The following is a 12,840-nucleotide window of genomic DNA, read 5'->3' as shown; positions in this document are numbered from 1 at the left end:
TAAGTTCCATATCATAAGCCTACAGCAACTGGTATTCCAATCCAAGTACTAACCAGGCCCGACCCAGCTTAGCCTCTGAGATCAGACAAGATCGGACACGAACAGGGTGATGTGGCCATAGGCAAAGCTGTTGTGCAGAGAACAAATTCATTTAATTTTTTTTTTAAGTGAACATGGCCAACAGGTCTAATTCTGTTATGGCTCCTGGCTTTAAAGACAACTTAACAGGTTACACTGATTTATGACTGTGATAAATTAATGCTTGTGTGTTTGAGCCCTTATCAATATGGACAAAATGACAACTGGGCACTGCTAGGGATGGAGGCATTATGTTCCTGGGACAAAATCCAAGCAGGACACCCTGTTATATTTTCATCTTATTCAGAAGTCCCTATGAGATTACATGAAAGTTAAGAATCAAATAAAGGATGGTAAAGAAAAATTCTTTATTTTGTATGAATGTGTGCAGTGGGCTGTGCAAGTGGTAAATTAGAAGGGGAGGTTAAGTTTTTGTTTCCATTGGTAGTTTCAACCTCTGGACTCTCTTATTTCAATTCTCTAGGCAACAGACATGAGTTGAGCTGATTTTTTAAATGTTAAATTGTCATTTTAAATTGGATAGTTTGTATTTACTGAACAATAATTAGGAAACAAATTTAAGCAGAATAATTTAAGATGACTTTTCAGTATTATTCAGCTCTTTACAGAAGATGCATTATATTCTTCACTATAAGAGAAAATTAAACTCCATGGGCAGTTAGAGTGGTTATAAAGCCGTGGTTCTCAACTCCTGTCCTCAGGACCCACTAACAGGCCAGGTTTGCAAGATAACTAAAATACATCACAGGTGATATCATTTGCTGCTCAGTGATTGCAGTATTCTAGTCTGCCTCTCTCCAAGGTAATACTTAAAATCTGGCCTGTTAGTGGGTCATGGGGACAGAAGTTAAGAACCACTGCTATAAAGGCTGCAGTACATCTGGGGAACATGATGTGAGGAGTATACCTTCAAAAATTCTAAAAAAATTCTAAATATAACTTAAAAATTCTAAAAGTGTCATACAATCTTCAGGTCAATTGATCCTGTTCAGCTGTATCTTTTTTATTTTAACAGTTGCAGACTAGGAGCATTGCTTCAGAGGTTCAAGGTGGTATGGTGGCTTAGGTGCTCAACTATAATGGAGAGTGCATAAAGCTCCCATTGGCTTGTGCTGCTGTCAATCAAAGGCTGTGACATGGGGGCGGGGATGAGTCTGTGTCAATGGACTCAGCAGCAGGACTCGGGTGTGAGCCTGCACTTGTGCCCCCCCCCCCATGCAAAGCAGTTTTTCGTGGGGGCACCTGATGAAGAGGAGGGGCTTGGAGTGCCAGCAGGGACCCCAGAAGAAATGGATCGGGGTGACTCTGTGCAAAACCATTGCACAGAGCAGGTAAGTATAGGCATGTTTGTTATTTTTATATATAAAAAAAAGGGTTTACAGACACTTTAAGTCATATAACACTGACAAGAAATTTCATCTACAAAAGAATCATAAGGCTCGGTTCACACAGGGGCGACACGACTTCAGGACGACTTTGTGAGGCAACTTGGAGACAACTTGAACATGACTTAGACACGACCTGGGGCGACTTACAATACAACTTTAAGTCGCCCCAGGCCAGGCGACTTTTGCCATGGCCAATCAGAGAATGAGCTCTGAAGGGGGAACTCCACGCCAAATTTATGAAAAAAATTTGGCGTGGGTTCCCCCTCCGAGAGCATACCAGGCCCTTAGGTCTGGTATGGATTCCAAGGGGAACCCCCTACGCCGAAAATACGGCGTGGGGGCCCCCCCAGATCCACACCAGACCCTTATCCGAGCACGCTACCCGGCCGGCCAGGAAAGGGGGTGGGGACGAGCGGGCGGCCCCCCCTCCTGAGCTGTACCAGGCCGCGTGCCCTCAACATGGGGGGGTGCCTTGGGGGAGGGGGGGGCGTGCGGCCCCCCCACCCCAAAGCACCTTGTCCCCATGTTGATGAGGACAAGGGCCTCTTCCCGACAACCCTGGCCATTGGTTGTCGGGGTCTGCGGGCGGGGGGCTTATCGGAATCCGGGAGTCCCCTTTAATAAGGAGGCCCCTGGATACCGGCCCCCCACCCTATGTGAATGAGTATGGGGTACAATGTACCCCTACCCATTCACCTGTGAAAAAAAGTAAAAAAAAAACACAACACAAGGTTAAAAGTTTATTGCACAGCTCCGGGGGTCTTCCGTCTTCGGGGGTCTTCTCACCGGACTCCTCCGCTATCTTCTGCTAGCTCTTTTACTAGCGGAGGAGCCCGGTTTTCGTCCTCGCCGCCGGCCTCTTCTTCCGACTTCGGGGGTCTTGTCCCCCTCTTCGGTTCTTCTGCCAGGCCACCGCTTCTTCTTATAGCTCTTTTACAGGCGGTGGCCCGGTCTTCTGTCGTCGTCGCCGTCGCCGCCTTCCGTTCTTCTTCTTCTTCTCCTTCTTCTTCTCCTGGAGATGTTGACTCGATGTTCTCTCCGGCCGCAATGCCAGGGACGCGCTGCGCGGCGACTTATATAGGGACAAGGGGCGGGGTCATCCGTTGATGTCACATGGGTTGATGTCACATGGTGACCCAGCCCCCTTACGATGTCACAGTCCCGGAGGATGCTGGGACGGTCACAATGTGACATCAACCCATGTGACATCAACCCATGTGACATCACCTGATGAGCCCGCCCCTTGTCCCTATACAAGTTGCTGCGCAGCGCGTCCCTGGCATTGTGGCCGGAGAGAACGTCGAGTCAACATCTCCAGGAGAAGAAGAAGGAGAAGAAGAAGAAGAACGGAAGGCGGCGGCAGCGATGACAGAAGACCGGGCCACCGCCTGTAAAAGAGCTATAAGAAGGCGCGGTGGCCCGGCAGAAGAACCGAAGAGGGGGACAAGACCCCCGAAGAGGGGGACAAGACCCCCGAAGTTGGAAGAAGAGGGCGGTGGCGAGGAAGAAAGCCAGGCTCCTCCGCTAGTAAAAGAGCTAGCAGAAGATAGCGGAGGAGTCCGGCGAGAAGACCCCCGAAGACGGAAGACCCCGGAGCTGTGCAATAAACTTTTAACCCTGTGTTGTGTTTTTTTTTTTTTTTTTTTACAGGTGAATGGGTAGGGGGTACATTGTACCCCATACTCATTCACATAGGGTGGGGGGCCAGTATCCGGGGGCCCCCTTATTAAAGGGGGCTCCCGGATTCCGATAAGCCCCCCACCCGCAGACCCCGACAACCAACGGCCAGGGTTGTCGGGAAGAGGCCCTTGTCCTCATCAACATGGGGACAAGGTGCTTTGGGGTGGGGGGGCCGCACGCCCCCCTCCCCCAAGGCACCCCCCCATGTTGAGGGCACGAGGCCTGGTATGGCTCAGGAGGGGGGCCGCCCACTCGTCCCCACCCCCTTTCCTGGCCGGCCGGGTAGCGTGCTCGGATAAGAGTCTGGTGTGGATCTGGGGGGGACCCCCACGCCGTTTTTTCGGTGTAGGGGGTTCCCCTTGGAATCCATACCAGACCTAAGGGCCTGGTATGCTCTCAGAGGGGGAACCCACGCCAATTTTTTTTCATAAATTTGGCGTGGAGTTCCCCCTTCAGAGCTAATAATTCTGTCAAAGTCGCCTCCGTATAGACAGAGATCCGACTTGGAGGTGACCTCCATTGAAATCAATGGATACAAGTCGCCTACAAGTCGGATTGAAGTAGTACAGGAACTTCTTTTGAAGTCTGAGTGACTTCAGTAGCAGGCATTAAGACGGCTCTCATTCACTTACATTGATTTTTAAATGTTGTCCGACCTGAGGCGACTAGGGGCGACCTGAAGTCGGATCTGAGTCGCCCCTGTGTGAACCGAGCCTTAGGTATTATACAGGAATTATTATTGCCATTCAACTTCAATAGGGGAGCTACAGAATTAAATTCTGATGCTACTAAAGAGGGTATCACTACATTCCATAGGAAATTGTACCCATATTACAGAGGTAACAGGGATTGAGAGCCTTGTATATCGAAAACTAGAGAACACTAATTAAGAGTAAAGCCCCATACACACTATCAGATTTTCTGCTGATTTTTGTCTTCAGATTTACCAAAACCATGTAGTGCAAGGGCCTGCCTGATTGAATACAAATTGAAACTCCTACGATTTGACCTCATATTATATGGTTTTGGTAAATCTGAAGACAAAAATCAGCAGGAAATCTGATAGTGTGTATGGGGCTTAAGGAATGCTAAAAATGAGAACAAAAAACATGTTGACTAAATATACATAATTGCATGTATTACAAAAATTTATTGGATCATAACAAGAGCTTTAAATACCTTAACTAAGCTAAAAATATGTTAACACTAACATGGTTGAAAATAATAATCAGCTTAGTAAACATTGAAATGCATTGAAATCTTTTGTGTATTTTATTTGTACATTTTCTTTTACACTCTGAAAAGGTATATTTGAACTTTAACAGATATTGCAGTAAATGTTGCTGAGTTGACCAGTGACTGCTTTAATATCAACTACAGCTATTGGCATGGAAAAAAAAAATATGTTTAATGTAAAAGAAATAAACTCTTACTGTATATCCATCTGAATACTGGAACTGTGTTCTAGTAATGTCTTCTGCAGTTGGGCTTAGAGGCTTAGGGTCCGATAAGGAGCGTTGCATAACCTTTGCGCTTTTTGGACTTGGTGGTGGAATCTGTACACTATCGGTATGTGGCTTGTGAGTGCCGATGTCATCAGCTATTGTCTTAGAATATGGAACAAAGGCAGATTCAAGAGCATTGCTAGGCGAAACAGGTGAAATTGGTGAATAAAGAACTTTGGGAGATTTTGGAGGGGAAGGTGTGACCTGCAGAGAAGAATCAGCCCTAAGATGTGAGGAGTAGCCTATTTCTAATGGAGTTGGACGTCTTTTATCTCTTTGTGATACATCGGCCATATACTGGGTACTTTGTCCATCTGAATCTGTTTCAGTTTGGCAACCCAGACTTTCTCCTTTGTAACTCTTTTCTGGAGCAGAAATATGTTTAACTATTTCAACTTTTGAATCAACCTTTGCTCTTATGGAAGGTGTTCTTATTGTTCCAAGTGGCTCTGTTTGTACTGAAGTCTCAGAAACTGTTTGTATAGCAATGCTAGATACTTTGGAAAATGATCTAGATTTATCACCATCAGGGGTTCCATCTGGATATTTTCCAGCACGCGATTTTCTTCTCTGTCTTGCAGGTATCTCCCAATCATCTTGATCCTCATCATCAGTTTGCACACTTGTATCAACTCCCTTTTTGGACCTTCTTCTTCTTCCAGTATATCTGTTTTCAGCTGCATCCTCATCATCAGTTTGTACTCCACTATCTACAATCAGTTTGTAAGATCTGTGTTCTTCCTGTATAGCACCATCTAATTCATCATACATACCACTTAGTCTTGGCATTGAACTTCTCTTTTTTAGCTGCCTTTCCTCATTAATCTCCACATCTTTTAAAGACATTTCTGAAACAGAGCTAAATATACTTGGCCTTTGAAAATACTGTGTAACACCATCTGATTGTACAGTATACCATGCTTCACTTGGAGCAACCTCAATGCCTGAACCTGCTGTTGATGTAGTTGCTATATGATCAACATTCCAGAACTGTCCACCCTCTGATGCTGTATACTGGCCTTCTAAAATAACTTGCTCAGAAGTTGTTTGAGGAAGAGCATTATCAGGGTCATAGTTGAACTGGTACAACTGGCGCAATTTTTGCTCCTCTAACTGCTGGTGAAGTTGCTGCTGAAGTTGCTGAATCTGTTCAAGATGTAGCTGTTGCTGAGCTAGTGTTTCTTGTCTCATCATAAATTGAGCCTGCCTTTCCTCCTCCTGTTGATATAATAGGTGTTGCTTCATGGACTGTAGTTCCTCAAGTTTTTGCTGCACCATTAAAGTTTCTTGTTCTCTGAACCTTTGTATTTCCTGACGTTCCCATTCCAATTCCTCAGCTAGTCTTTGCTGTTTTAGTTTCTCCAGCTCTAAGAGCTCACGCTGCAAGTGAAGGTTCTGTTGTTTGCCATCCTCAGATGATATTATAAAGGATGACTCATCTTCAGTCAATTCAGAGTAGGTTTCAGTTTCAGACTCCGATGTAAAAAGTGAGACGAGATCAGCTTGTGTGCTTGCTGCAACCTCAACAGGAAATGTTTGTAAACTAGTTTCAACCACTGACATTACATCAGTCCCATCTCCAGTTGCTGAAGTAAAAATACTGTACGTCCTGGGCAGTGGCTGAGTCTGGTTCAAGCTTGAAGTTATTCCATCATTGGTAATTAAGCTGGATAAGTCGTTCGCTGTTGTACTGAAAATAGAACCAGGTTGTGTGGTAATGGCAAATGTTGAGGGCACTGGACTGGCAACTGATGAATAGACAACTCCATTAGAAGACCTTAAGACACTTCCCATACCATATGGTGAAACTATAGAAGGAGACATTCGTGCCTGTGAATACTGGGGTGCACTTATTCCAAGGCCAGAAATAACTTGTCTTGTCTCTGGATATGCCCCTGAAGTCTTGGTTTGGTATTCCAAAGCCTCACCTGAAATTATAGGGTATAGTTATAGTCCATTTGCTATAAACATTCATGTCTAGTGGTTCGGAAAGCCATCCAGTCTTGATGAAATAAATTGAAAAATTGCATGCAAATCTCCAAGGATAATGATTTACTTGGACAAGAAGCAAAATCATATTTGGAACATGCAGGCACATGCATGAGCCTGTGAGCAAAACATATACATAAAATGGAAAATAAAATACACCAGTACTCAAAAATACTTTGCCACAATGTTGCAAAAAAAAAGACAAAAAAATAAAATAAAATTGCTATCCGGACATGAGATGGGGAACACCATAATCACATTTTAAGGAAAGATTTGCTGGCACATCATACTGACCTGAAGTCACTTTCCCAGATGTAAGGTCTACAGCAACATCAGCTATTCCAACAGGATAATCAAAAGTATGTTTGCTTTTGTACAAAAAGAGTCCAGCTTCAGCTAAATTTGTGTCAGACATAGAAGGTTTCATGCCCCCAATGCCCCTAAATCCTGAAACCCCAGAACGATCATATTGATAATGGTCATCTCTGTAGCCAAAACGGTCTTCAGGTAAAGTTGTGGATGGTTGTTGAGATATGCAACTTCTTCCAAAAGGTAAGTTATACACAACATCACAACAGACTGCTCTTCTGCCTGCAGTTAAGTCCACAGGTTTATCATCATCCTCAACTATTTCAGTTACAACTGCTGAAGTTGTATCATCCACAGTTACCATTGTTCTAAGGGATTTTGTTGTGCTAAGATCAACAACACCACTATCCACTGATTCTTGAGATGTGGATATATCAATACAGCCATCTGTTACACTACCTGAGGAAACTGAGAATGGTTTTGTCACTGAATGTGCTAGGACCCCCATGGATAAGTTAATTGGCACTTCTGCTTCCACGGGAAATCCTACATATTCTTCTTCAAATTGTCTAGCAGTTGTCAGTTGTAAAGGTTCTTTCATTGATTTTCCTAGATCAACAAGGCTATCTAAACTTGATGTGTAACTTACAGTTGTTGCAGATGTCATCACAGTAACAGATTCAGTAACCAGTATAACAGAAGCAACAACAGGTGATGCAGTGCTAAGGTTTACGACAGCAGGCAGGACAGCACTCATTGGCCGACTGAGAGCCCCATGGGCTGCAGATTGGCGCTTTCCATCTAGTGTTGCAGAAGACAGATCCATGCAGCTATCAGTCTCAACATCTGTGCTTTTGTAATCTACCTTGGTCAAGGTGCGTAAATCCATTACATCACTAGATTCATTAACTTTTTTACTATGGATTAACTGACTCTCCTCTATCATTGTCTTTTCAGTATAAATAGTTCCTGGAACGCTAGGGAATTCAGACAGTGTGCTTTGAGGTACAGAGGCAGTAGATTTGCTCATTTCTTTTATTTTTATTATATCTGATTGTTGAGACACTGGTGCCATCTCACTTCTAGTAAAAGGTATAGTAGAGAACACAGTTTCTGTAGATTGTGGAATTTTTTCATTTACCAATGCTTGTAGAGGCCAGCATGTTGTTGTTTGAGTGATATAACTGTCAGTTGGGGTACCAGGTTCAGATGGCAATGTTATAACAACATAGGTTTTCTGTGAGGGTTTTGTTAATCTTGGTGAGGATTTATTAGAATGAGGAGAAAGAGGAGATGTAGGTGATGGTAACACATAATCTGTGGTTGCAGCCAAGTTTAAAGTAAAAGGTGTGGCAGAAGAAAGTGCTGGCGTTTTTTGTTGTACTTCTGCTTTGTTTTGCATAGGAACATGGGGTTCAGAATGCACAGGTTTTGTTACTTTTTGAGGCTTAGATGCTTCCACTGGCCTATGACTGAAGACTAACCCAGCTGGAATTGAAGATGGCTTTGGAGGAACTGGTGGGGGTGCAGCATGAGATTTGGCCAAATAAGTGGAACTGCCTGATAGCTCTGTGCTAGACACACTTGTAGACGTTTTTGTTGTTGCTGCTGTAGATGGAATGTTAGGTGCAGGCCTCTTTTTTGAATACACTGCTGGCTTAGGTTGAGTTGCTGGAGGTAATGGTGGTGGTGGAGGAGGAGGCTGAGGAGGAGTAGGAGAATCTGTAGGGGTGCTCCTAAACAAAGACATTACTTTTGATGTGACAGAGGGAACTGTTGGTAGTTTGGGTGCTGTGGTTATTGTATCTGTAACTGCTGTGGAAGTCACTGTGTGCTTGGTTGACACTGTATATTCAGCAGTTATTTGAGTATCTTTTTTTGCCAAGGTGGTTTGAGTAACTGCACTGTCCTTTGCATTTATTTTGCTTTTTGCTTTGTCCAAATCTGTTTTTACAATTTCAGAGCTACTCTGTACATCATCCAGGGAGATTTGCTCAGTTATAACATCTTTGAGCTGAGAAATATCAGGTACTGAAATAATAATATGATCTGAAATAGATTTTTCAATGTCTTGAGATGGTATTTCAGCCTGAGTAACTGAAGAGTCAATTTCTAAGTCAGGTTTTGTCTTAGTTTGAAGGCTGGCATTAGATGACACACTTTCACTGGAATCAATTTTGCCATTCACAAATATTTCAGTACTTTCTGAAGCAACATTTTCAGAAGCTTTTTCTATAGCATAGTCGATGATCATATCATCCTCACGTTCTACTGTAAAATGCTGTGTTATTTTAACATCTGGAATAGAGATTGCATTAAGGGATGTAGATTCAACTGAGACAGAAGAAGGAACAGTTTCTGTTTTATCTATATCTATTGTAACAGAAGATACTACATCAGCTTTACCATTAAAGTCATTTCTAGGCTGTGTTGGACTAGATCCTGGTGTTAGCTGTACATTTTGGCAACCAATAAGATCATATAAACCTGAAATGGAATCACTGGGTGCTCTTTCATCAGTGTTATCCAAATTAATAATCTCATGACTTTCTGGAACAATGTAGGAACTTGAAACTATATCTTCTTGAGGCACAATAGTATGAAACGTTTCTGTTGTAAAACATTCATCTTGTACATTTGCAACAGTCTGAACAACATTTCTGCAAATGTCACCTACAGAACCATTTTTCAGTTCTTTTACTCTATATTCCTGATTCTGAGAACATAATACGTTGGAATCTAGGCTTTCATCATAATTTTCTTCGACTAACGACTCATAGATATAATCTTCAATCAACATGCCCCCATATAAAGGTTCTTTCTCAAAGACTTCCTCTCTTTCCTTTTCATTCTGGTACAGTTTAGCTTTATACAAAATGTCTTCATATGCTTCCTCAGCACTTTTTAAAACTTGCTGACCATTTTTGCTATCTGATATAGCAACAGTTGTCACATCTGTAGGAGAATATAATGAGACTGAAGTAGGCAACTTGTATACTTTCTGAACTTCTATTATTTTTTCTGGACTTATTTCAAAACCCTCTGGCTCCGATTCAATACTAGGGGAATACTCAGAGCATGATGACCTATGGAGTTCTTCCATCTCAGCTGCTTGACGTAATTCTTCAGTTGGAGAGGCATCTTCAATAGGGGAAAGATTACTTGGTGGTGTTTTTGGTCTCTCTCTTCTACGCTGTGCCCTTAATTCATCTTTGTCTTTTTTGGATTTTTTACTAGAGCTTTTCCTTTGCTGTTGTTCTATTTCCCTTTGCTTTTCTTGCTCTTTTAAAAGTTCTTCCTCTTCTCTTAACTCTTCCTCTTCTGAAGAGTCTTCAATAGTTGGAAGAACAGGCCCATGGGATCGATGTCTAGCTTTTCTGTGCTGTTTGCTTTCTCCTGACATTTTCTTATGACTAGGACTACTATCACTGTCTTCATCCAGTGATGACACTGATGTAGGAGATGTGCCTGGGGTGAAACTTGAAGCATGGAGACTTGAAGATCTTTCTTCACGTGACCTGTCCTCTGGAGAATCTGTTAAACTTTCCATTTCCAGTTCTGGCTCTTCATCATAATACAGTCTAGTAGACTGTTTACTAGAGTCTTCAGAGTAAGTATTAGAAATTGTGCTATTTAGTTCAATAGTTTTAAATCTACGGAGACCTCCACCGCCACTAACTGAAATTTCTTCACTTTCTTGACTCTTAGTTTCTCTAAATTTTGGCTCTGGACTCTCATCATATGTTTCCTCATCTTCATCCTCCTCATCATCATCATCATGCCATGAATGACGGCGTACTCCATCCTCATCATAACCTGTACTAACTTTCTTTGTTAACCGTTTCGACTTTGTAGTTATTGTTTTTGCTTTATTTTCTTTTTTCTGATTTTCATTAACACTTATTTCTTTCAGTTTTGTTCTTATAAATTCATCATCCTCAGATCCCGATGCATCCTCATCAGCACTCATTTCAATTATTTGCTTACGAATAAAGTCTTCATCATCTCCAGATCCTTGACTGTCATCATGTTTAAAATCATCACTACTTGATGATCCATTGCTAGTTCTTCTTTTTCTTTGTGGAACAGGTGAATTTTCACTTTCACTGCTGTCATCAAGGGAATCATGTCGTCTATGGGTAGCAGGATCTTTTCCTGAACTTACACCATCTTTTTGAACCTTCCTTGAAGCCACATTTCTTTTACTGCTGTCTTTGAATGTTTCCTCATCTTCTTCCTGAATTTCTTCAAGTTCTTCATCTTCTGAGCTGTAGGATTCTGGAGTAATTGGTAATATCCTAGTTTTAGGTCTGCCATAGGTCTGTCTAGTATTCTTTCCATATATATCAATGCCTTTTTTATTTTTCTCATCAGTGAGAACACTTGTTTGAGCTTCTAAAATTGATAAAACTGTGCTTTCTAACTTGGCTAAATCTGATGGACTTGAGGGGCTAAACTCCTGTGAAAATGTCTCCTTTTTTGTTTGCTCCTTATTCAAATCTTTTTCATCACTTGGAATTAGACTTGGTATTTCTCCAAGTGAACCAGATATCCCATCTGATGAATACCCTGTATCACTTAGGCCTTGTGGGCTTTTCTGTTGTTGCGAATTTGAGGTGTCTGATTTATCATCTTCTTTTTCCTAAAAAACAAACAGAAAAATGAACGTTTCCATGAACCAGGAAATAGAGTATATTGAAAAACACAATCTTTCTAATTAATCTGGCTATCTGATAATGTTGACACAGAATAACTAATTTATTAAAGACACAAGCTAAATTTGCAAGGGAATCTTTGATATATCCTTTAGGATAGTGAAAGAGGTGAAGCTCTGCTGACTTCCATTATCTAAATACGTCAAACAAAATTACTGTTTGCTTTTATTTTCCTTGCATGTGATTTGGCATTATTTGCAAATTAAATTTTCATCACATTATCTAACCCAAGTGACAATTTTCTTGCAAAATGAACAGCCTATTTGCCTTTGGTAAATCACTCCCATGTGTCATCAACATATATCATCTAATGCAGAACCCCACAAAACATTTTTGGTGGAAGGGGCATAAAAGAGACATATGAATTAGCTCCATGCTCCTGTTTTCATGAACAATATATTCAGTACACAATGTACAGAATTCTGAAGTGTAGCCATCAACTCCTATTTTATGTCAGAAAATTTCTCTCAAACTTGACAGCTAATTTCTAATGCTCAGAAAAGTCTGAGAGGCAGGGAGAAGATGCTCAGGTCAGGACACTGTCAGATTTTAATAATGGGAGGGCAGGGTTAAGGCTGGCCACAGCAAGGTCCATTGGTAACAATCATTGAAGATTGGTCAAATATTCTTTGAATATTCATATGGATAGTCAATGAACACAAATTACATTGCTTCATGCTAGGTACATAAACAATCAAAGACAACAGATAACATGGAACATATTGGTCAAAATGATTTTGCTGAAAAATCATTTGCCACAGATAATTGTTTTCAAGAACAGTAATCACTACAAACACTTGTTCAACATGTTTATCACATAGGACAATTACAATCTAAAAGAAATGGGCTAGTGTGAAAAGCTGAAGTAATACGACAAAGTGGGCAATTCATCTGTATACAGTTTACATAAAAATAATCAAAACAGTGGCCCTGTAAGTCTTTTATTCATTAACATTTAGACAGAAAAAAATGTTGTAGGTTGTCAGACTAGAGAGATTCTTAATTTAAGGACTAAAATTTAGGCATAGAACTCTCTATTGAAAAATGGCAAGTATTTATTTAAAGCCCAACTCCAGACAAAATGTTCTTTTAGTTTTGGATAGTGTTGGAAAAAAAATGTTTTTGTTATTGCTGTCTGTGCCTTAATAAATTATA

At 41.5% G+C, this 12,840-nt stretch overlaps 1 protein-coding gene across 7 annotated transcripts in view; it reads right to left on the bottom strand.

Annotated features, from left to right (window-relative positions):
• The window catches only part of PCLO (piccolo presynaptic cytomatrix protein), a 490,197-nt gene that overhangs the window by 154,544 nt on the left and 322,813 nt on the right, over nucleotides 1–12,840 (bottom strand). For all 7 annotated transcript variants that reach the window (XM_077473379.1, XM_077473380.1, XM_077473384.1 and 4 more), the window contains exons 5-6: nucleotides 6,956–11,612; nucleotides 4,601–6,600 (exon numbers count right to left, since the gene is read on the bottom strand). In XM_077473379.1, coding sequence (XP_077329505.1) covers nucleotides 4,601–6,600; nucleotides 6,956–11,612 — 6,657 coding nt within the window. The remainder of the gene's footprint in view (nucleotides 1–4,600; nucleotides 6,601–6,955; nucleotides 11,613–12,840) is intronic.

Source organism: Lithobates pipiens, unplaced genomic scaffold (assembly GCF_037356315.1).
Source record: "Lithobates pipiens isolate NorthernLeopardFrog02 unplaced genomic scaffold, aLitPip1_a1.2 Scaffold_8, whole genome shotgun sequence".
Taxonomy (NCBI): Eukaryota; Metazoa; Chordata; class Amphibia; order Anura; family Ranidae; genus Lithobates; species Lithobates pipiens.
The sequence above is the reverse complement of the archived record's forward strand: the minus strand, read 5'-3'. Positions and strand labels throughout refer to the sequence as shown.